General features: G+C 44.6%; 2 protein-coding genes across 13 annotated transcripts in view; one reads left to right on the top strand and one right to left on the bottom strand.

Annotated features, from left to right (window-relative positions):
• Nucleotides 1-22,155, top strand: part of PHF21A (PHD finger protein 21A) — a 121,884-nt gene extending 99,729 nt beyond the window's left edge. For 5 of the 10 annotated variants that reach the window (XM_077286927.1, XM_077286931.1, XM_077286932.1 and 2 more), the window contains exons 14-17: nt 4,788-4,943; nt 16,218-16,293; nt 16,536-16,639; nt 18,107-22,155. In XM_077286927.1, coding sequence (XP_077143042.1) covers nt 4,788-4,943; nt 16,218-16,293; nt 16,536-16,639; nt 18,107-18,364 — 594 coding nt within the window. In that variant the 3' untranslated portion in view covers nt 18,365-22,155. The remainder of the gene's footprint in view (nt 1-4,787; nt 4,944-16,217; nt 16,294-16,535; nt 16,640-18,106) is intronic. The other 5 variants (XM_077286935.1, XM_077286933.1, XM_077286936.1 and 2 more) reach the window with 2 other exon arrangements.
• Nucleotides 22,156-24,696: 2,541 nt separating this feature from the next.
• The window catches only part of LARGE2 (LARGE xylosyl- and glucuronyltransferase 2), a 42,053-nt gene continuing 41,078 nt past the window's right edge, over nt 24,697-25,671 (bottom strand). For all 3 annotated transcript variants that reach the window (XM_077286913.1, XM_077286914.1, XM_077286911.1), the window contains one exon: nt 24,697-25,355. In XM_077286913.1, the coding sequence (XP_077143028.1) occupies nt 25,158-25,355 (198 nt within the window). In that variant the 3' untranslated portion in view covers nt 24,697-25,157. The remainder of the gene's footprint in view (nt 25,356-25,671) is intronic.

Raw genomic sequence — 25,671 nt, forward strand, 5'->3', positions numbered from 1 at the left:
ACTGGTGACCTGCTATAGCCAAATGCCCGCTCAGTGGGTTACTGGTGACCTGCTATAGCCAGATGCCTGCTCAGTGGGTTACTGGTGACCTGCTATAGCCAGATGCCTGCTCAGTGGGTTACCGCTGACCTGCTATAGCCAGATGCCCGCTCAGTGGGTTACTGGTGACCTGATATAGCCAGATGCCTGCTCAGTGGGTTACCGCTGACCTGCTATAGCCAGATGCCCGCTCAGTGGGTTACTGGTGACCTACTATAGCTAGATGCCTGCTCATTGGGTTACTGGTGACCTACTATAGCCAGATGCCCGCTCAGTGGGTTACCGGTGACCTGCTATAGCCAGATGCCCGCTCAGTGGGTTACCGGTGACCTGCTATAGCCAGATGCCCGCTCAGTGGGTTACTGGTGACCTGCTATAGCCAGATGCCTACTCAGTGGGTTACCGGTGACCTGCTGTAGCCAGTGAGCGGCCTTGGGGCCTTTTCACTTTGTTCAGGAAGTTTGGACCAGGAAGCCCAGACAGGACCTGCAGAGGATTTTTATAGGCAGTCTACAACATTTCAGCAGTCATATATACAACCCCTTTCATAGCCAAGAATGGATGGAGAAATATGGTAAATTCCCGTTTTTCAGGTAATTTTTTTTTTGTGACTGGCTGCAGTGATAGATGCAGCCCATGGATGAGGGGCGCTGAGGCTTCTCCTAATCGGGGAGTCTCAGCTATCAGACCTCTAATCACAGACTGATGGGATATAGCATCAGCATAATGCACAGGGGCCAGCACCTATTGCAATGGTGTATTTTATGGCTTAGAGGGGTGCACCTCCCGGTCTAGGGATCGGACCCCCTTAAAGGTATATTATGCTGGCAGCAAATAAGTTATTCATTACGAAACATTTCTAAACTTTGTGTTAATTTCTCACTGATCTTGGGCACCTTTCTGGTTTTCTGGTCTTGCGTTGATCACACAGGACATGGTTCTTAAAGGGATTGTCCAGCTGTGAAAAAATATAAATTTTTTAAATGTGTTAAAGTGGCAAGATATAGAACTTGTATAGTTCCGTTTACAAAGTTCCCTGACCTACAAATCCCAGCGTCTTTCTCGCTAGCTCCACTTTCATCTTTTTGTGTCAGAACATGATCAGGGCCTTGTGAAGGGGGCTGGCTGACAGCTCATTTCAATAGCGAAGCCATCTCCATTCTCTCTGTGCATTGGGCCGTAAAAGAAAGGGGCTGGCTATGGAAATGAGAAGTCAGCCAGCCCCCTTCACACACAGTGACGATCTCTGGAGGCTGAGCTGCCTTTGGTAACCAAATTATATAAGTGATATCTTGCAACCGTAACAGTTTTTTAAAGATGATTGTTTGTCTGGACACAACACGGCTCTGGTAACAGCGCTGTAATGAGCCTTCACCGGATCAGGACAGATTATCCCTTAGAAGCAATGACTGTTCCGATCAGTGACAGCAAGCAGAGATCTTGAAAACCAGTTCTATAGGTGAGGAGCATAGCATTGCTGGGATGTGTTATACTGGTACAGATGGTGTATATTACTGTGTGTGCTCCAGAGAGCAGGGCTTGTTTCCGGCCTTTTTTTCTCTATGCTTTCCTTTGCATCATATCTATATTTCTGCCATTCTCTCCATATCTTCATTCAGTAATCGGGACCGTCACAGACCTCGCTGCCCCTCATGTGCTAACACTTGTGCTACTTGTATGATGCTCTGTTTAATACTTCTGCCTACTTCGGCTCACTTTTCTATTTTCAGCAAATACTTTGACATGTCGGCTGTCCTATGTGATCTAACCAGGCTATATATATATATATATAGATATATACACGTGACGGCTGATTCGGCTGACCAGTATGCACACAATCTGCTGGGGTTTCTGTAGACTGCACCTACTAATCCTACCTCCGGGTATGCAGTATATGCTCCAACGTACAGGGAAATCTACAGCTGTAAATGGCACCGGCAGACGGCACATTCACTGCAGTGACATCGGACATCTCCTGCACAATTCTGGTCTTGGAAAATGCAGTGGATTTTTTTTGCCTGGACAGGGAATTTTTTGCTCCATGGGAATGTGCTTATGGCTGTAATCCCGATCCCTGTCCTCAGATCCAGAATACGCCACCTGTAGACCCATGGAGCCGCACCGTTGTGTAAATTGTGTCATCCCGTAATCCACAAGTCATTGTAGTCAGAATATTACTGCTTAGTGCGCAGATTACGGGAGGATGGTAGTTGAAGGATGGGGGGATATTATCTACCGGAGCAGAAACCTCTCCGGGGAGCTGTGTGTGTACATGTATGTAAATTTATTAAGAAACGTGTCCAGGGTCTTCATGATGTGAAACTTTCGGCAAGGCGTACAGGGCTCTGGGGGTATAACGGTGTTCTGGTTGTCATTAGCCGTCAGTGGATTCTGTTGGTTCTGATGTAATTTCAGCACTTTCTTCTGTTTTGTTCCCTGTGACGATCTGGACAAGTCTCCAAGTCGGATGTCTCGGTGGTCTAATGCTCTCTGATTTGAATTGCCGGTTGTGTGGTGTCTCTGAGATTGTGGTCTCTTGTTGGCGTCGCTCTCACGGTGCTGTCTTTTCCTTAAGGTACCTTCACACGAAACGACTTTGTAACGATATCGCTAGCGATCCGTGACGTTGCAGCGTCCTCGCTAGCGATATCGTTTAGTTTGACACGCAGCAGCGATCAGGATCCTGCTGTGATGTCGCTGGTCGCTGAATAAAGTCCAGAACTTTATTTGGTCGTCCGATCGCTGTGTATCGTTGTGTTTGAAAGCAAAAGCAACGATACCAGCGATGTTTTACACTGGTAACCAGGGTAAACATCGGGTTACCAAGCGCAGGGCCGCGCTTAGTAACCCGATGTTTACCCTGGTTACCAGCGTAAAAGTAAAAAAAAAAACAGTACATGCTCACCTGCGCGTCCCCCAGCGTCTGCTTCCTGACACTTACTGAGCGCCGGCCCTAAAGTGAAAGTGAAAGCACAGCAGTGACGTCACCGCTGTGCTGTTAGGGCCGGAGCTCAGTCAGTGTCAGGAAGCAGACGCTGGGGGACGCGCAGGTGAGTATGTACTGTTTGTTTTTTTTACTTTTACGCTGGTAACCAGGGTAAACATCGGGTTACTAAGCGCGGCCCTGCGCTTAGCAACCCGATGTTTACCCTGGTTACCCGGGGACCTCGGCATCGTTGGTCGCTGGAGAGCGGTCTGTGTGACAGCTCCCCAGCGATCAAACAGCGACGCTGCAGCGATCGGCATCGTTGTCGCTATCGCTGCAGCGTCGCTTCGTGTGAAGGTACCTTTAGACTAACTCGTTTCCATCTCATCAGGCTGGCACCTCCTGCGGCATTTCGTTCTTGTTACTTGGCATCTAACCTTTCCTCCCTCGCTGTCTTCAGTGGTTTATTTGCTCTGGTGTGGTTTCTATCAGGTCACACACAACTGTCTCTTCTTTCCACACCATGTGACTATTTGGTCTACACGGGACATGAAGGTGGTGGTGTCACGTTGCCACATAGTCTGTAATGTACAGTAAGTGGTATGCAGCTTGCACACCAGCAAGTAATGCAATTTTATTTTATTTTTTACACCATATAATTCATACTTGTCACAATTGCTTTTGGTGGCAGCCTTCTAGAAAAAAAAATCCAGAAAATAAATGCATCCTCTGATCAGTGTCAAGTCATTTTAGGCTCTTTACCTCTAAGACTTGCACTTGTCTTCAGACCTGGGATTCATCGTCTCATGGTAGGTGCCGTGGCTGCTCACGTTTGTGTCTCTCTCCATTCACATCTATGTAAGGCTACGTTCACATTTGCGGTCAGCGCCGCAGCGTCGGGCGCCGCAGCGGCGCCGCATGCGTCATGCGCCCCTATATTTAACATGGGGGCGCATGGACATGCGTTGTGCTGCGTTTTGCGCCGCATGGCCGCAAGCGTTGGACGCAAGAAACGCATCAAGTTGCATTTTTTTTGCGTCCAACTTTCGGCCAAAAACGACGCATGCGGCGCAAAACGCAGCGTTTTAGCGTGCGTTTTGCCGCGTTTTTGTTTGCGTTGTGCGCTGCGGCGCCGACGCTGCGGCGCACAATGCAAATGTGAACGTAGCCTGAGATTCCCAAAAACAGCTTAACAAGTGTCAACTGATAGGGGGCACAGCAGCAAAGTGGGCCAAGTTAACCCCAAATGTGGAGATGGGTATCCAAAAGTGGGACCTGCATTCATCAGACATTTGTGCCACATGCTATAAAAGATGGATTTAATTGAGTCCTTTTTCATATGCTGCATGAAGCATAGACGTAGAGGGAAGCTCTCCAGCTACATGTCCCGGTCTCTGCGCCATGCCCTCTCCATACAGTACTGTATTACTAACCTCTAGAACATGTCATGCTCCTCCTTACATCTCCACATCTTAATACAATGAATCCGATGGACAGACCGGACCGTTGCCATCCCCGGACATGAACCTTTCCTTCTTCTTCTGTGGTTCTGTTGGTGGAGGCCTGTGACTACTGACTTTCTTCAGACATCGCTGCAACTTTTTTCCGCTCTTTCTTTGTCTCTGCTACTTTTCTGATCTCGAGTTTTTCTTGCCTTGCTCCTTTCTGCTTCCTCTTTTTTATGTATTTTCTTCTGATTAGTTTCTAATTTTTCCAGCTTAAAGAATGAGGAAGGGAGTTTGTCAGATTTTTTAAATTTTTTTTTTTTTTTAGGCTGACTCCTTTTTTTCCCCTGCCTCCTTTTCCCTGTGATCCCATACAGGCTGATATCCATGAGGATTTCTGCAGCGTCTGCAGAAAGAGCGGACAGTTACTGATGTGCGACACATGTTCACGTGTATACCACCTGGACTGTTTGGAGCCTCCTCTGAAATCCATTCCCAAGGGCATGTGGATATGTCCTAAATGCCAACACCAGGTACTGTGTGATAGATACAGGAAACCACACACGCAACTAAGGTCTAATGCAAGCCGTGCCCCCTCACTCCGAGGTACAGCACAAAATAGGATCTGGGCAGTTTCAGCCAATAAAGTGGCCTAAAATGCACCAAATGGTAGACAATAAGCCAAGCAAGAGGCCGTGATTCCAAAGTGTCTAGAAATGGAGGAACGCTGCAGTCTGTCACCCATTATCAGCCTCTGTAATAAATGTGACACAACTTCAGACTTGTTTACACTGTCTAACAAGTGCATATGTTTAGCAAAAATCCCCCTTTGTTAATTCCAGCCCCTCGGATGCGAACCTACAACTATAGGGTTATTTTATAATGTGTCCTGAATATGACGGACAGGGACGCAATGCCGACATGCAGGAAATTGTCATATATGTGATACCATCGCGGGGCCGCTTGTCATGTCATGGTGACTGCTAGATGTAAGATGTATGTAATCTCTCACGTGGTCAGGGCTGGTGTTGGGCTCTGATCATAGCTGTTAACATTCTGATAAATGGATCCCGATCTCATCTTCCTGCACATTTCAGTTTTAGCAGGTAAGATTAGTTGCGTCATTCTCCTGTGTCGCTGGTTTATAGTAGTGTCCTGTTTGGTGTATTGAGCAGTGTTTTTTCAGCTCTGTACAAATTACTTCCACTCCTCACATGCAAACAGCTGATCCTTGATGTTGTCGGGTGTCATATCCCCACCAATCTGATATTGATGACCCCTCCTAAATCTAGGTCATCAGGGTCTCGGTCCTGGCAATCACTTTAACGTGGGTTGCAGAGGTGTACATTGATACTCATGGACTCCAGTGAAAAATCAGTAAGAGGGCCCCCACTTATATTGTATAATACCTGTATCTCTGTGTCATATAGCACCCTGAAGGACCAGAACGTGGATGGTTTCTCTGCACCCCCACTATAGCTGTGCACTTCTTGGGAGTAGGGATCTATAGGGAAAACTTATCTAAGTTTGGAGGTGCTCACCAGGTACAAGCAGAGGCATAACATGAGACTCTATAGCTCCAGTGCAATATCTGTAGTGGGTTTTGACTTGTGTGGCATTGGGGATATTTAGGGCACATCAGGGCTCAAGTGCTACTGCTGTCTCTACACTACAGAGTCTGCGGGCCAGTCCAGGGCTGTGGAGTCGGTTAGCCACAGTTGCGACTCCGACTCCTGGATTTTATCAGGTTCCGACTCCGACTCCTTCATAAATGGCCAATTCGTAACAATAAATTTACTGTTGTAAAATATTAACATCGTGCTTATTCAGTTTCTCACCATCATATAAGTAATCGGACCACTTAGAGCAAAAACTATATTTATTAGAATACAATTAGAATATAGCAAATAACTTTTCTAAACTTTTCTAAACTCTTGTAAGTAAATATGCAATAAACACTGTTATGCAGTTAATAAGAAGAAATCTATAAATTTGTCCTCAGAAAAAGTATTGCCTCTGTCAGATCCTCCTTCATGGATGCCCTCAAATCTGATCTAATTATTTTGAGAGCAGAGAACAACCTCTCTACACTAGGGTTGGTGGCAAAGCAGTAACCACTCGGGCAACATCTCTGACAATATCAGGATACAGAGGAATCGCTTGTTGCACTGTTATTTTTGATGAACGGTCAAATTTCTCAATTCAATGTGAAAAATTCTGCTGAAATGTACTGGCTGTGTTCTTTGATGGGGATGACTCTTCTTCTATGTGGAAACTTGTGATCCAAATATTTTTCAAAATTAAGTTCTTCATCAGTTGATGAGGGTGAAGATGTGGCAGGACAACCAAATTCTTCTTGTTCCTCCTGACTGCTCTGCAACCCTTTCATCCTTACTGCTATTTCAAACAGAGCTTCTTTTCCTTTAGTTAGCTGTTGATCATCTAGAAGAATACGATGCATTGGGTCTACATAAACAGCTGCCAAAAGAATGTTATTTTGTAATAGTAGCTCCTCTCTCCGTTTCATTGATGTAGCAATGCCACTTGCAACTAACCCTCCTCTTTGGGACAGGCGAAACATCAGGTTCTTCCACTCCTTTAAGAAAATACCTGGAGTTAAGTCCTCTGCTTGTAATTTTTTAGTCACTGTAAATGGGTGCTCTAGCAATTTTTCCAGCTCAGTCACCTGATTCCACTGACTTTCATTTAGCGCCAGTTGAGGGTTAGCCATGTCTACAAGAAAGGTTTTCAGTTCAACCAAGCGCTGAATCATTAAGTAAGTACTGCCCCATCGTGTGGCTTGATCAATAATTGCCCCTTTTTCAGCACGTCTCTTCAAAATTGAGTCAACTTTAGGGGTTGTGGCAACAGTAGCCAATTTTCTCACCTTGCCAATCAGTGCAGTAGCATGTCCTTCTTGCAGACTGTCTCTTATAGCCAGCTGTAGCGTATGCACAACACAGCGCATGTGATGAATGAAAAGAACGTGTTGACACAGTTTCAACAAGATAATCTAAACTATCATGTTGCTGTTCATCTGAAGCAACTTCAGTTTGCTCCTCAGTTACAATACTGTGTTCCTCTATTTCAAACATTTCTGTGTCTGTGGACCCAGAATGTTCTTCTAGCTGCTGGTCACCATCATTACTCTCATTCATTAGCTTAATAGTACTTATCATATTTGAAGCATTGTCAGTTACGACAGAAAGAACTTGCTCTTTAAGTTCTTAGTCTTGCAGAACCTTTTACACCAAGACCTGGAGAAACTCACTGGTGTTATGAGCTTTGGTGTCTTTTACTGCCAATGTCTTGGTAACTATTTCATTTTTGTCACAAACAAATCGGACATTGATGGCAAAATAGTTCACTCTGTGACGTGTGCAGGCATCCATTTTAAGAAACAGAAAGCGTCCCTTGAGAGTTTTTTAAAGTTCTTCCTTTTGTTTAAAAGCTTCTTCGGTTACTAATTTTCTAATACTCTCTCTCCAGAGAAACACCAAGCTTGCTGGCCATTTCCCCATTCAGACACACAAAAGCTGGTCGTGAAAATAATGAAATAGGAACACTATCCTTTACAACAAGCTCTATGATCTGTTTTTTAAATGTATCTACTGTCATTGTCACAGTAACTTTGTCACTGACAAAATATCTTGCAACTGATGGCTGCAAAGTTCTCTGCTCCTTTGTTTGGCTGGAAGAGCTGGGCACTGGTTCATTGGTTTGGCTGCAGTCTTTCTCGTCCACTGCTTTCAGTACTTCTGGATGAAAGCGCTGTAAATGTCTCTTTAGATTAGAAGCTCTGGTAGGAGCATTTTTATCTTTGCCTGAATATGCACTGATCTTGGCTTCACAGCATTTGTTTTCATCTGGATCATTTGTCATACACTGACAGACATAATGTTTTCTATCTTGAGTGATGGTGAAATGTTCAAATACAGCTGATTTAATGTAACACTTCTTTGACATTCTCAGGTTTTTAATTCTGCATTCACAATCCAAATGACAATTGTTTTTCCTAAAAACAATTGTACAAAATTATTGCCAGGTCGTACAACTGATATAGTGGTCAGTAATACTGTTATTCCTCATGTACTCGGTTAACTGATGCAAAGTTTGTTGAAAGGATAATACTTCTTACAGTCTTCCTCTTCTGAGTAGCAGCTGTGAGATGCTTGGAAGACGCACACCTAGTAAACATCTAGTCTAGAGGAGGAGCTTTACTACTAAGAATTTGCAACACATATTCACTTTCAGTTTCATACATTGTAAGTAGGGGGGTTGGGGCACCATGAGGTTAACCAAGTATAAGATTACATAAGGGCAGTGGAGAACAGTGACACACAAGAAGTAAGAAATGTCTCTATCTCCAGCAGAACTGCTTATCACTGTTGTTCATAGTTTGATAGAACATATATATTTGAGTAACATTTATAAAATTCATATGAAAGTTCAATTATGAAATATTAATACATTTTTTTTAAGCTGGAGTCGGTAAATTTCTACCGACTCCAACCAAAACTAACTCCGACTCCATAGCCCTGCGGGCCACATCTGGCCCATTGACCATTCGTATACAGCCTGTAGACCGAGATAGCCAGAGAACTGAAATTTGTGGGCTTCGGCTGCCTCCTGGCGTCTCAATTTTACCAGTGCCGATGAGTGGAATGATGTAACCAGGAGCCGTTGGTTCTCCCTCTTTAACGACTTGACCTATGCGATGGTCTCCCTGCATCATACGCGATCACATTATGCAAAGCAGATGCAATTTAGGAGCCTCAGTCCACACATTGTGCAGACCAGAACTGAGCATCGGAGAAAGCGGCAAAGCGGAGAGTTGTTTTTTTTTGTTTTTGTTTTTTGTCTTATTGATAGGGAAAACTGTGGGGGCATCATAATGTGTGTCAGGAGGCTGCTGCGGGTGTATTATGCTGTCTTGAGGGGATGTGGGGGGCAACATACTGTGTGGAATGGGATGTTGGGGCAACATACTGTGTGTGTCCGTTGAAGGGCATGTGGGGGCAATATACTGTGTGTCAAGGGCATCTTACTGTGTGTGTCGAAGGTCATGTGGGGGCAACTTACCGTGTGTGTGTGTCGAAGGGCATGTGGGGACAACATACTGTGTGTCAAGGGCATCTTACTGTGTGTCGAAGGTCATGTGGGGGCAACATGCCGTGTGTGTCAAAGGGCATGTGGGGGGCAACATACCGTGTGTGTGTCGACGGGCATGTGGGGGCAACATACCGTGTGTGTGTCGAAGGGCATGTGGGGGCAACATACCATGTGTGTGTAGAAGGGCATGTGGGGGCAACATACCATGTGTGTGTCGAAGGACATGTGGGGGCAACAATACCGTGTGTGTGTGTTGAAGGGCATGTGGGGGCAACATACTGTTTAGGGAGCTGTTGACCATGATATAAGGGCTGAGTACCAGGAGCAAATGATTTCTAAATGTTATCAAAAGTAGTAAGTTACATGGTTTTGATTTGCTGTTACTGATGGGGCTTATTGCAACACGTATTAACAGTAGCAGCGAGTCAACATATGTAATTCTGCTCAATATTATGTGATACAATTAAAGAAGCCCTCTTCCTCCAATCAAAATTGTAATCATCTTGATATATTGGCCATCATATTATATAGCACTGTGCACTTACAATTGCTCATTTTGCTCTTCTACCCAGATAATTCTTCTCTTTTCCATTAGGTCTGTGGCATCATATTATTAAAAACTGACCTGTTTCTACGTAGAGCTTAGGTCTCTTTCACACGTCAGCGTGTCGGGTACGTGTGGTGACAGTTTTCACACGTACCGGAGACAATTACACACATAGACCCATTCAAGTGAGTGGATCTGTGCACATCAGTGTGTTCACATTTACCATGTGTCCGTGGGCAAAATATGCTGACATGTCAATTGATTAATAGCTGCAAGTGCCGCACAACGCTCCACACACGGATGACACACACTGATGTCATCAGTGTGACACATACCGGCGCCTGAGAAGCAGCGGTACAGTAAGCCCTGTTCCCCGGCACCAGGTTCTGAAGATGGCTGTCATCATTCTCCCCTGTTCTGCCTGCGACCAGCACGATCAGGGGAGAATGTTATGTTCAACTGATGACAGTGAGAGCAGGCTGCGGCTGATGGGAGTATTCATCAGCCACCATCTGCTCTATAAATATATGTAAAAAACTCCGTCGGTTCCTCTGTATTTTTGACAACCAGCCTTGCTAAAACAGACAGCTTGGGGCTGGTATTAGGCTGGTAAGGAGCTATGGATATTGCAAAACAAAACACTTTTCAATTTTTATTTAAAAATAACAAACCCCTCTGGTGAGAGAGAGGATATGGCAGCTTGTGGTTCCAGGGTAGAGGGCTACAATACTCCCGGGTATTGGATATAGGGATAGTCAGTGGACATAGTAAATAGAAGCGACTATTGTGTGTCAGTTAATTCAGGGTATTTTGGATGTAGTGCACTATGAATATAGTTTGGTCTGGTGTATTATTGGAGGGAGGGGGAAGGGGTGTTTTTGTTTTAATTTATAAATATAATCAATGAAATTGAGTTAGAGAAGGATATATGGAAAGTTGTTGATACAATTAAATACATAACAGTAATGTAAAGGCTAAGGCTGTGTGCACACGTTGCGTTTTTTTTGCTATAAAAAAGCATACATTATGCATCCCATCATTTAGAATGCATTCTGCAATTTTTGTGCACATGATGTATTTTTTTTTCCCCGCCAAAAAACGCATCGCGGTAAAAAACGCAGCATGTTCATTAATTTTGTGGATTTTTCGTGTTTTTCCCGCTATTTAATGCATTGGGAAGCTCCGGAAAAAAACGCATCAAAAACGCGAGAAAACCGCGAAAAAAACGCATGCGGATTTCTTGCAGAAAATGTCCAGTTTTCTTCAGGAAATTTCTGCAAGAAATCCTGAACGTGTGCACATAGCCTTAATCTGTAATTAGGAACAAGTTGTTATTCTGGTATATTTGTAGCAATGTTATGTATGCTTTCCGATCAATAAAAATGATCTGATTTAAAACAAACAAACACATTTATACTCACCTAATGCTCATTCGATTGAGGCCGTCTCCTATAATAAGACAAAAATAAAAAAAAATATCCCTCACCTGTCCGATGTTCTGTTCCACGCTTTAATCCATGTCTGGGGATAAATGGTTTCCAATCTGGACGGTGCCAAGATGCGACTGTCCAGGCTGCGAACCTCTGATGAATGAGCTACTGCGAACGCAGTATCAGTGACTAGCGGTGATGTCATTGAGGTTACCGCAGGTCACTGAGGCTGCGTTCCCAGCCAGGATGAACTGCTGTGACCTCAGCACCGTGAGAAAAAAGTCACAGCGTTGACCGCACTTCGGCTCAGTGAGTTCACGGCAGATCCTTTAATCTTTGCTCTGCAGTTAACTCTGTGAACTTGGTGAGTTTTTCTCATGGTGCTGAGGTCACTGCAGTTCAGGGGCCCGGCTGGAAATGCACCCTCAGTGATCCGCGGTAACCTCAATTAGGTAATGGCTGCTCACTGATGCTGCGCTCGCAGCAACTAATTCATCAGTGGTTCTCTTGGCACCGTCCAGGTTCAAAACTATTTATCCACACATATGGATTACGGAGTGGGACAGATTGTCAGATAATTGAGGGATAGTGTTTTTAGTGTTTTTATTTTTTATTTTTGTTTATTAGAGGAGACGTTGGCTTCAATGGAATGGGCAGTAGGTGAATATAACTGTTTGTTATTTTTAAATAAAAATGGAAAAGTGTTTTGTTTTATTTCTAATAAAAGACTTTATTCTGGCTGTTTTATATGGTAAATAAACTATAGAATTAGTAATGGATAGGCGTCTTATAGACATCTCTCCATTACTAATCCGTGGGCTTGATGTTACCAGACAATACATAGGTGACATCAACCCCACTTGCCACCGCTACAGGGAAAATGGGAGCAGGCCCCAACCACAGATCTCCGCGCTGACGATCTGGCCAATTACTTCAAAGAAAAAATTGACCACATTCGACAGGAAATCATCTCCCAATCTCTTCATACCAGACACTGTCCTCCCTCCCCCACTGTATCTAGTTCACTCTCTGACTTTGAACCAGTTACTGAAGAAGTAGTAAGCAGGCTCCTTGCATCTTCTCGCCCGACCACTTGCACCAGTGACCCCATTCCGTCACATCTCCTCCAGTCCCTTTCCCCGGCTGTCACCTCTCACATAACAAAAATATTCAACCTTTCCCTCACTTCGGTATTTTTCCCTCCTCATTTAAGCATGCCATCATACATCCATTACTTAAAAAACCCTCCCTCGACCAAAACTGTGCCGCTAATTATAGACCTGTCTCTAATCTTCCCTTCATCTCTAAACTCCTGGAACGCCTGGTCCACTCCCGTCTTACCCGCTATCTCTCAGATAACTCTCTTCTCGACCCTCTTCAATCTGGCTTCCGCTCTTTACACTCTACTGAAACTGCCCTCACTAAAGTCTCTAATGACCTACTAACAGCTAAATCTAAAGGTCACTACTCCATGCTAATTCTATTGGATCTTTCCGCAGCATTCGACACTGTGGATCATCAGCTCCTCACTATGCTCCGCTCCATCGGCATCAAGGACACTGTTCTCTCTTGGTTCTCCTCCTATCTCTCTGACCGATCCTTCACTGTATGTTTTGCTGGTTCCTCCTCCTCTCACCTTCTCCTTACTGTTGGGGTTCCTCAAGGATCAGTCCTAGGCCCCCTCCTCTTCTCTTTGTATACTGCCCCTATTGGACAAACAATCAGTAGATTTGGGTTCCAGTACCATCTCTATGCTGATGACACCCAATTATACACCTCTTCTCCTGCTTTCACTCCGACCTTCTTAGAATACACCAGTGATTGTCTTACCACTGTCTCTAACATCATGTCCTCCCTCTATCTGAAACTGAACCTGTCAAAAACTGAACTCCTCGTGTTCTCTCCCTCTACTAACCTACCTTTGCCTGACATTGCCATCTCCGTGTGTGGTTCAATCATTATTCCAAAGCAACATGCCCGCTGCCTTGGGGTCATCCTTGATTCTGAGCTTTCATTCACCCCCCACATCCGATCACTGGCTCGCTCTTCTTATCTGCATCTCAAAAACATTTCTAGAATTCGCCCTTTTCTTACTTTCGACTCTGCAAAAACTCTTACTGTTTCACTTATTCATTCCCGTCTGGACTATTGTAACTCTCTACTAATCGGCCTCCCTCTTACCAAACTCTCCCCGCTCCAATCTCTCCTGAATGCTGCTGCCAGGATCATATTCCTCACCAACCGTTACACCGATGCCTCTACCTTGTGCCAGTCATTACACTGGCTACCCATCCACTCCAGAATCCAGTACAAAACTACTACCCTCATCCACAAAGCACTCCATGGCTCAGCACCACCCTACATCTCCTCTCTGGTCTCAGTCTACCACCCTACCCGTGCCCTCCGCTCCGCTAATGACCTCAGGTTAGCATCCTCAATAATCAGAACCTCCCATTCCCGTCTCCAAGATTTTACACATGCTGCGCCGATTCTTTGGAATGCATTACCTAGGTTAATACGATTAATCCCCAATCCCCACAGTTTTAAGCGTACCTTAAAAACGCATTTGTTCAGACTGGCCTACCGCCACAACGCATTAACCTAACTATCCCTGTGTGGCCTATTAAAAATAGAAAAACAAAACACATAATCAGGTTCCTCGCATCATGTTCTCATACACTTTATGCAGTTAATAACACTCTGTGTCTGTACTGCTACATACTTAGTTATGCAGCTTTACATGAACACCCGAGCCTTACACTATGGCTGGTCCAAATAACTAAAGCAATTGTTACCATCCACCTCTCGTGTCTCCCCTTTTCCTCATAGTTTGTAAGCTTGCGAGCAGGGCCCTCATTCCTCCTGGTATCTATTTTGAACTGTGATTTCTGTTATGCTGTAATGTCTACTGTCTGTACAAGTCCCCTCTATAAGTTGTAAAGCGCTGCGGAATATGTTGGCGCTATATAAATAAAAATTATTATTATTATTATTATAAATGGGAAGAGCCGGGCAAAGCGCCAGAATTGGCGCATCTCATAGATGTGCCTTTTCTGGGCAGCTGCGGGCTGCTATTTTTATACTGGGGGGTGTCAGTATCCATGCTCACTTACCAGACCCCAGCTGTTTGCTTTAGCAAGGCTGGTCTTCAAAATTCGGGGGGGGGGGACCCCAATTGTATTTAAATAATTTAAAAAAAACAAAAACAGCCTGGCGACCCCTCTATTCTTGATTACCAGCCGTGCTGAGGGTTACAGCCCGCAGCTGTCAGTTTACCCTGGATGGCTATAAAAAATACAGGGGAATCCATGCTGTCTTTTGTAGCACAGGCAGCTGATGAATACTCCCATCAGTCACAGCCTGCTCTCACTGTTATTAGCGGCAGCAGCTACAGGCTGATGGGAGTAGTAGTAGTCCCATCAGCTGTCACCTGCTCTCACTGTTATCAGTTGAATATAACTCAACATTCTCCCCTGCTTGTGAGAGAATAATTAGCTGTGTAGAAGGGCAAAATGAGAAATAGTAAGTACATGGTGCTGTATAATATGATTGCAATGTGTTTGGCTGATATGAGATGCGGCCACCACCTTTCATGGCTGATATACAGCATTCTATATTGCTGTATATACTCACCTGCGGGGTGGTCCGGTCCGAGGAGTGTCGCTCTTCTTGGTCCGGTGCCTCCCATCTTGTGATGCCGTCCTCCTTCTTGGTTCGTGTGGATTACGTGTCCCTGCATCATCAACAGTCTGCTCGGCACCGGGCTCCTGCGCAGGCGTATTTTTCTGCCCTTTTGAGGGCAGAGCAAAGTACTGCAGTGCTGTATATCAGCCCTGAAAGGCGGTGGCCCTAACTCGCATTGGCCAAACCTGGTGACAGGTTAAGAGGATAACCTTTGTGAGGAGGAGGAGGTGTTTATTATAAAATATTAAGCAGAATTAAGTTAGGCTTATTGGTCCTGCACTGCACAACAATCAGTCTTTCCTGTGGCTCCTTGGGAAAATGACTTGCCAACCCAGTCTCTAGACCATTTCATTTAACATATGAAGGCCGATATTTAGAGTTAAATAATCATTAATTAAAGGTAAAGTCTGCGTTTGAGTGCACTGCTCATATGGACGACTGTTTATTTGTGGATGAATCCAGATCGTTGGCAGCAAGTGACCGATGTTCTCTTATGATGGCGGCGGTTTCTTGTCGGACCTCATGAGCCCGGTTGTGGCAGGACCGATGTACTGTCATAAGTTGGGTCAGTCAGGAAACCCCCCCGAGACCCCTGGGTGCTATTCATTGCTTGCTGCTACAGACGGAAGATAATGTCACTGATTTGACATACACAAACATATCTTCGATAAGGACCATTAAAAGTGATGGTCAGAGCTTTGAAATGTGTCATATCCATAGAACATGCTGTAAATGCCCAATAGATGGGGTCCCTTACCTTCCCCCCACCCTCCTGATGAAACGTGTCTTTTCTTTGTCACATAATTGCTATGTTATCCAATATAATCAACTATGTATTATATTTTTTTTCTTTTTTGTATCCATTGTGCCAAAATAGTCAGATCTTAGTCATTTAAGAGGATGTTTTTTGACTTGTAGTTGCATTTTGTAACATGTATGTTTGGATGGGTAGTGGTATGTATTTATTAGGATGACTTTATCCTGCTTGTTTAATGCCTTTTGGGGTTTTGCTTTTCTTTTTTTATTACCTCCAGATGCTGAAAAAAGAGGAAGCAATCCCGTGGCCAGGGACGTTAGCCATTGTCCACTCATATATTGCATATAAAGCAGGTAGGTGAAATCTCTCCTGACCACGGTAACATGGGGACTGCCAGCTAGAAATCCTGTGATCTCTTGGTGGCTCTTGAAGATTGGAGTTGAGGAACAAATGTGTGCGAATAATTGTGAGCAATAAACTCACATTATACAAAGTGAGAATCTGGGCTGTGCCCATTCCACTGGGCTGTGCCCGTTCCTGTGGGCTGTGCCCGTTCCTCTGGCCCGTCCTCATTCCTTCTTGTAATGTTTTAAAGCAAAAGAAGAGGAGAAGCAGAAGTTGCTGAAGTGGAGCACGGACCTGAAACAGGAGCGAGAGCAACTAGAGCAGAAAGTAAAACAACTCAGCAACTCCATAACGGTGGGTTCTCACACCCTCACTATTGCACTATGTACTCGGCAACTCCATAACGGTGGGTTCTCACACCCTCACTATTGCACTATGTACTCAGCAACTCCATAACGGTGGGTTCTCACACCCTCACTATTGCACTATGTACTCGGCAACTCCATAACGGTGGGTTCTCACACCCTCACTATTGCACTATGTACTCAGCAACTCCATAACGGTGGGTTCTCACACCCTCACTATTGCACTATGTACTCGGCAACTCCATAACGGTGGGTTCTCACACCCTCACTATTGCACTATGTACTCAGCAACTCCATCACGGTGGGTTCTCACACCCTGACTATTGCACTATGTACTCGGCAACTCCATAACGGTGGGTTCACACACCCTCACTATTGCACTATGTACTCGGCAACTCCATAACGGTGGGTTCTCACACCCTGACTATTGCACTATGTACTCAGCAACTCCATAACGGTGGGTTCACACAACCTCACTATTGCACTATGTACGCAGCAACTCCATAACGGTGGGTTCTCACACCCTGACTATTGCACTATGTACTCGGCAACTCCATAACGGTGGGTTCTCACACCCTCACTATTGCACTATGTACGCAGCAACTCCATAACGGTGGGTTCTCACACCCTGACTATTGCACTATGTACTCGGCAACTACATAACGGTGGGTTCACACACCCTCACTATTGCACTATGTACTCAGCAACTCCATAACGGTGGGTTCTCACACCCTGACTATTGCACTATGTACTCGGCAACTACATAACGGTGGGTTCACACACCCTCACTATTGCACTATGTACTCGGCAACTCCATAACGGTGGGTTCACACACCCTCACTATTGAACTATGTACTCGGCAACTACATAACGGTGGGTTCTCACACCCTGACTATTGCACTGTGTACTCGGCAACTCCATAACGGTGGGTTCTCACACCCTCACTATTGCACTATGTACTCGGCAACTCCATAACGGTGGGTTCTCACACCCTCACTATTGAACTATGTTGGTGGGGTGTAATACATCGGATCTGGTGCATCCGCCGGGCACATAAGCTTCTCTCCACCAACCCTTCATTCATAACCTATTTAGTCCACATGCTGCCGATGTGCCAATGTTAAGGGGTTGACTGGTTATTGTAGGTGATAACTTTATAGATCTGTGGGGACCCATTAGGATGGAGCAGCAGGGCACATGCCTGACTGCGTCTGAGCGCTGCGCTCTGCCTCTTACTGCAGAGCCGTAGGGATCTGATGAGACTAAAAGGCCCCTTTCTACTGATTGATGAGGCTTCCGGCGGTCGGACCCCCGCACTCTACAAGTTGTCACCTATACTGTGGTTAAGTGATATCTTAAGTTCACTGGACACACTTTTTTAATGACTGGAACACTTCCTTGTTTGGGAGTAGACATGTACATGGTGTGTGATGTGGGTCTTTTCTCTGTTTTCCAGAAATGCATGGAAATGAAGAACAGCATCCTTTCCCGGCAAAAAGACATGCACAGCTCTCTGGACAAAGTGAAACGTCTTATCCGGCTGATTCAGGATATAGACCTCACCAAACCTATTAACTCAGAGGTGACCTCTAACCACAGCCAGGACTGCACCGCTACTGCCAACAGCCCCCCACCCGAGCCCACTCCAGTCACAGCCTCTTTACCCTCACCCACCTGTGTCCAGAACTGCACCCAGGCAGAAGAGACTAAGTGACCCACCTGTTGTGAGCAAGGGTACTCTCGGGAAAAGAAATAAGCCGCGTCTGAACAGTTCCTGGGAGAGACTGGGCCACAACCACGGTGGTGACATCCCAGGACAGAGACGTAAGCACTGGAGTTTTGCCAATCAACCTTTTATTCTGTGTGTTCCACGTGTGAGCTGGCGCTTCCTGCCAGTACCATGCCAAGTGACATAGAAACAAATCTTTACTCTCTATCTTACACCAGTGTGTGCCTGCAGCAGCCTCCGCAGCAACCATAGATATCAATCTTTATTTTTTCTTTCTTTGCTATTTTCTTAAAGGTGGATGTGTGGACACGGCAGGCTTCTGAGAACTCCTCCTTCTGTATACCTTTTTTTTTTTTTTTCAGGGCAGTGAAGTGGGTGGGGGGCATACATACCACTCCAAAGACTAGGAAAGTTCCCCTGTCTACTAAACTCAGTGTGACGTACCAAAAAAGGAGACAGATATATATATATTCTCATACACATTTCGGAGAGGGGAAAGGATGTTTAGTCAGTATTTACGGTACTATTATCAATGCTTTGTAATAGTTCCTGGCAGGGGTGGCAATCGCCTCGCCAAACTCCCTGCTGCGTCCCATAGGAGAGGATGGAATGGGTGCCTGTCTCTGCATCATGGGGTAGAACTAGATGTTTAGTGTTTCTTTTGTTGTTTTTTTTAAAGACGTGTCAGCACCTCCATTAGAAATGGAAATGTGGGAATTTACCATCACGATCATTACTGCTCATAGCATTAAAAAAAGAAAAACAAACAAAACTTGCAAAAGTATTAGCAAAGCGATCAGGCCTCACTGGACCACAAGATATTGAAACGGTTATTGCGCAGCCGACGTGTCCCGAACATGCAGATAGGACGCCGCTGGTAGAAGGTCTGAGGGAGGGCACGGTCATTTTCATTTTGTTTTTTTGCGAAATAAGGAGGCCCAGGTACAAAATATTATAAACATGTCTTCCTACTGAATGGCGACTTCTCTGTGCACTCATTTAGAGTTCAGCCACCATTTCTCTATGAGAAGTACTTGCTGTTTTTTTTTTTTCCCCTAACAGGAGCCCTCGCGCTGCGGCCACTTAATGCAATCCATTCAGATGGATATTGACGTGCGGCACAACCCAGAATCGTGTGTGGGTTACAGATTCATTACTATTCCCTTATTCATTGCTTTCTCCATAAAATGCCCTTCGGGAAGAGATTAATTCATCTCTTCCTGCTTTTAGGAGACACAACTTTTGTGTCCTGTGTGGCATCACCTCTGACAGCTCAGCTGCCAGGAGGTAAGTAGGGCTGGCCCTGATTTCCTGCCCGTGTACCTGGAATAAAGGCAAATGTCCCATCCCAGCGCCCGCATGGGCCGGTATTTATATATAGGATGAAGTCACATTAATATTCAATACTGAAAATATCTGACTGTACCACAAGGGTGGTAAAAAAAATAATACTTCAACAGCATAAAAATAATTTTATATAGCGCTTAACATGTTCCGCAGCACTTTACAATAATGTAAATTAAACAGCATGGAATAGTCTGTGACTGAGCGTAAAGTGCATCTATAGCTGACACTAGATGACCCCCACACATAATCCGGTGTCAAATCCCTCCCACGTAACCCCAGAACTGCTGTACGGTCCCTAGAAGGCTGACAGCATAGCAATTCCCCGCTGCTTCCACTAGAGGGAGCTCAAATGACTTACTGCTAGCAGTATACATTAATACCAGAGGGCTCCACCTAGTGGCAACTATGGGCAGACTGGAAAGTTGCACGTGGCTCAAACTGTGAAATGATTCAGGAACTTGAAACAACGTAAATAATGTGTTTGACAGATAAGAATTAGTAATTATTTCCCTGATCACCTCACATATAATATGATTTTACTTTTTATTTATGCAATTATTAACCCTGACAAAACTGTGTGGACTGGTCCATCAGTGTCTGCAGTCACTCGTCACCAGCTGCATTTTCTTCATCTTTCTAGATGCAGGTGACGCCCCTACCCCCCCTTCCCATGAATAGATGCAGTGAGCACGCTCCAAAGTGCCTTATTGCATTACCCCATCGCTTTCATTTTCGATAACATCGGTGGTAATTTTTGTATTGAAACTTGGTGCCCAGGGCTACTTGAACATGGCTTAAAACTATTATTTTTTTCAGTAGAGGTGGTCAGTGTCACGTGCGCAGGATGTAAAGATGATCACAGACAAGCTTTGCATAAAAGACTATTATCTGCATGTTTGGCTAATTGCCACTAAGTGCAGGAAGAAATACAAAGAATTTGTCAGAATGCAAGCCTCTAGTATCAGCGGGGGGGGGGACTATAGGTCTTTAGTGTCCCTTACAGGGTGCATTTGTCACATGCATACTTGCGGCCACTATTGGGGTACCCGATCCAATATGGCCACCCCCATTGGGAAGTGACATTAAAGTAATTAAAACAGATTTTTTTTTTTCTTTTTCTGGATTTGTAGTGTAAATGTCTGTACTCGTTCGGCATCCTGCAAACCATATCACATTTAAAGAGGTGTTCCTACCCCCCCCCAATAACAGGCAATATTTGGCCACAGCTCTGCCCCGTCACGTCTGCAACTCTCTTTGGTCGGGACATAAATGCTGTATACAACGTCGGCTCGTAGTCGTAGCTTCTCTTAATGCAGTGTTAAAGGGGCAGTCCTTCCTCTGCCCCTCCAGATATAAATGCAAGGGCTCTTTTTGGATCACTTTAATTTTACTTTCCTGGTCACAAACCATGAGGAGTTTTTCCCTCCTTGCGTTAATTTACGTAGAACCAAACAGTGCCCAAGGGTGTGCGTGCCCCTTCCTATACATTTGAGCAGTATCTCGAACCTCAGTTATCCCATCCCCCACCCGTGTTTTCGCTTCGGATCTCCTTGACCTTGTTTACATCCCTCTTTTTTTTTTTTTTTTTGGTTCTCAGCCTAGGAGCAATAGTTATTAATATTACCGAAAACTTCCAGATAGTGTCTGGTATACGTATACTCACACACTGCTCTGTGAGGAAACACTCACATTTCTTGTGCTGCATTTTAGGGTTCAAAAAATAAATAATAAAAAAAAAAAAAAGATAGAAAAGAAAATCTGTCAAATGTCAATATCATAATTAAGAAAATATTGTAACATACCTTTTTTCTATAGAAAAATGTATAATTAAGTTTTCGTATGAAATGGAGAGGCGTTCCTTATCTATTGTAATGGGAACTTTTTTTTTAATTTGCATTTTTTTTTTATTTATTTTTAATATACATTCTATTTTTTTTTCCAGGCCCAATGGTAGTGAACTGCAAATACTCTGCCTTCTCTGTAAAATTGGAAGTCTGTGTTTTCAGTTTTGGTAAAACTGTGCTTAGAGTTTAGGGAACAGGTAGGGTGGGAGGGGAGGGTAAGGCGGGAGGGGGGACACAGAGCGTCTGATCAATTTGTATCTATTTATTTTAACATTTTTATTAAATAAAACTGAATGAAATCGGCGGTGTCATTAATTCTGTATTCTAGGTGACTATGACCTGGCCGGACATTGGTTACGAGTGTGTGTAGTCTGACTCCGCTGACTGTTGAAGCGAGGGATTGCACTGCCGCAGGATCAGACTACACACAGTTTTGTTTGTAGTCTGTAACCATGGAGACACATCTGTTTGAGCTGTAGATACAAAGGGACACGTTAACTTGTAATCCAAGCGGTTTACACAATTGTTTTGAAATCCATTTAAAGGAAACCTGTCATCCATTCAATGCTTCCTTCACATGTTTCCTTTTTAAACAATTGGTTGCAAATATGGAAATAACTTGATAAACTCTTTGCTTACCGATTAATGTGCCACATAGGTAAACAAGTTATAGATGATATCACTGGTTCTGATGTGCGCATGGTACACAGATGGCTCCAGGTGATAACCGAACACTAGGAGATGTGTTTTTAGTTATCAGACAGGCGCATGTTTCCCGATTCCCACCAGAGGGCGCTGGATAGTTACAGACCAAACTATTACAGACCAAACTATGACATCAGAACAGGTGAACGGGGTTACTGATGCTCATCTGCTCTTATAGACTTAGTCTACCTATGGAAAGATGGTTTACGTTTCTTGAAGAGTTTGTGACTTTTAATATAGTTTGTGGCTCACATTGCACTACAATGCCCAGTATGCTTGTAGAACATTCTGAGAGGTGTAGCTCAGCAGGATCTTCTCGACTCGGAATGGACAGATGCCTGCCTTGATTAACTCAGAAAACCGTTACATCCAGTTCTGAGCTACGGATTGGAGCTGGCGATCTGGAGGGCGCTCTACTGCTTAAAAGTAACTGTTCCATTTTTGTTTGTGATGTTGCTTTAAAACGTCTTACGTAATGTGTTATGTTTTGGAAGGGACAATACACATCACAGATGCGTTTTCGACCATGAGTAAGACCTCATAGTTCGAATCGTGTCGGAAGTTACCCTTTTTTCTGCTTGCAATTTGACTACTCCTTTGATCAGGATGGCTCCGTGCCTGGATGGACCTTGGAATCTAATGAAGACTGGTGAGCTGACTTTATCCATCTCCACTTTACCTTACCAATTGATTTGTAAAATGTTTGTTACATTTTTAAACCTTCTAAAATGCTAGCAGGAATTTTTCATTTTTATGGACCTGTTCAGTTTTGAAGTGACTTTGGGGGTCCCATATATTGCAAACCCCCAAATGTTATACCATTTTAAAAACCGCACCCGTTCACGTATTCAAAATTGCTTCAGGGTAGTTGCATTCATTCCTGGAAAGCACCTGAAGGGATAATGAAAGTGGCATGACAGGAATGAAAGTTTATTTTTACCACCTAAGTTTTGATAACTTCTAGACAGGTCACTATAGTCGGCAGACTCTAAGGCCGCTATTTGGCTGTGAATTGCAATTGCAAACATGAGGACCACATGATCAAGATCTGAGGATGCCCATAGGGTTAAAGAGGAAGCCCCCACACTCTGTTAACCATCTTGATGTTGTAATCACTATTGACGGCAGCATTTAAGGGGTTAAACTACCATATTCGGTGCCAACACTAATCGTGGCAGATACAGCAAGTTGTCAGCTATAGTGGACAGCCGACAGCTGCTGGATTGTCACCTGTAGGGGGAGGCTATTCTCGTATATCGCAGGTCAGTAAAAAAATGTGTTGGTGGTCATTAAGGGGTTAACAGGCATGTCACTCCTCAAGGTGAAATATTACTCCTTAGATCACACCAGGGCGGAGGAGGGGCAACACTGCCAAACAAGTGTCTGAATTAGAAAAAAACAACTCAATTTGCAGAGTTAAATGACGTTTAATAGGATTGCTACATCCAGTAGGTGGCGCTAGGGTTCAAGTCTACCTGATAAAACTTTGCCTTCTGTAGCCTCCGGGTGGCGCTGTCTTTTGCTGGCTGCAGAACGCGAGAACTGAACATCCCATCCCATCCCATCCCATCCCATCCCATCACTGAGCTCAGGCCGACTTATCTTCCTCCTCCTGAGCTCAGGGAAGGTTTCAGCTCAGCTTTCATGTGGCTGCAAATCGGAAGGAGGTATTATCCTGCAGCCATCAACCCAGTGCAACACAGGTTACAGATGACAACCGCTGCAAGATTATCAAGTGTCATTTTTACACTTGGGTTTCATTAAAGGGACACTGTCACCTGAATTTGGAGGGAACAATCTTTAGCCATAGAGGCGGGGTTTTCGGGTGTTTGATTCACCCTTTCCTTACCCGCTGGCTGCATGCTGGCTGCAATATGGGATTGAAGTTCATTCTCTGTCCTCCGTAGTACATGCCTGCACAAGGCAATCTTGCCTTGCACAGGCGTGTACTATGGAGGACAGAGAATGAACTTCAATCCCATATTGCAGCCAGCGGGTAAGGAAAGGGTGAATCAAACACCCGAAAACCCCACCCCTATGGCTAAAGATTGTTCCCTCCAAATTCAGGTGACCGTGTCCCTTTAACAATAGTTAATAAGACGCTCTGAAGGTGGCAGTATCCGGCCGAGTCCCTGCACTGAGACTCTGCATGAAGCTTTGGATTTTCAGTTAGATAGAAATCTGCAGCCCATGAACAGCGTCCCTGCATATTTTGCTACCTAGCCCATTGCTCCACGACTAGAAGAGCCCCTGCAGGGATGAGTGCACCCGGGGGCAACTAATTATAAGAAAACATCCAGGCTTTAAAACTAAACTGCGCTTTGGAGATTTAGCAAATTCCTTAAAGGATAATACGGAGAAGGGGTGAGGGGGAAATTAGTACATTAACAATGTGAACACAGCCAAATAAGAATATGAAGTAAATTAACAAATTGTACAGAATTTTATTGGCATGGGCTTTAAAAAAAGAAAAAAAAAGTGTAATCAAGTATTAGCAGGTATCCTGTCCCGGCTGCACCAAATATGCTCCGGATAACAGTCATAAATAAATAAAATACATAATATTGGAAAAATCCAGCTGGAGTAGTGGTCAAGAGAACCCAGTGATCAGTGACTACATCTCTGCATCTTCCGGAAGGTGGTGACATTCTGCTGATTGTCTGAAGATGCCTCCAAAGGAGATTACAAAAAAAGTTCTGCTGATTCAGCGGGTCTGTAAAGAGGCACATTAATCCCTACGAAAATGCAGGTAACCCTCTTCAATAAGGCAGTGGAGCCCGAAGTTACTGGCACGGAGTGAATCGATACACTCAACCAAACCAGTGCAGTACGGGGAAGTGAAGCTCCGCCCAGAACACAATCCTCCTAGGACAAGACTGGTGTCACCGGTTTCTCTCTGGTGCGATATACTTGAGAGCAGCAGAGCCGTAGCGCCTGGACAAGTCCTGGTGAAATTCTTCTTTCAGCGTCTGCACGCACAGGCGATAGTTTTCACTGGAGCGAAACTTGGAGATGTCAAAGCTGGGAGCGTGAGGCATGTGGATAATGAATGCATTGGGAAGCACCATCAGTTTGTAGCCCTGCGGAGAGAGAACAGAGTTGGCCATGAAGTTGGAGAGAGAACTTCTCAATCTGCTATATGGATAAAGCTCACCCCCCTCCAACTGGAATCCTATAATCCTGGACCCGATACAGAGTCTGCCTATGGGGAGTGCATTATACTATATTGAGGACTATCTAGGGCAGTGTTCCCCAACTCCGGTCCTCAAGAGCCACCAACAGGTCATGTTTTCACGATTTCCTTAGTATTGCACAGGTGATAATTGCATCACCTATGCAATACTAAGGAAATCCTGAAGCCATGACCTGTTGGGGAACACTGATCTAGGGGGTCGT

Source organism: Ranitomeya variabilis, chromosome 2 (assembly GCF_051348905.1).
Source record: "Ranitomeya variabilis isolate aRanVar5 chromosome 2, aRanVar5.hap1, whole genome shotgun sequence".
Taxonomy (NCBI): domain Eukaryota; kingdom Metazoa; phylum Chordata; class Amphibia; order Anura; family Dendrobatidae; genus Ranitomeya; species Ranitomeya variabilis.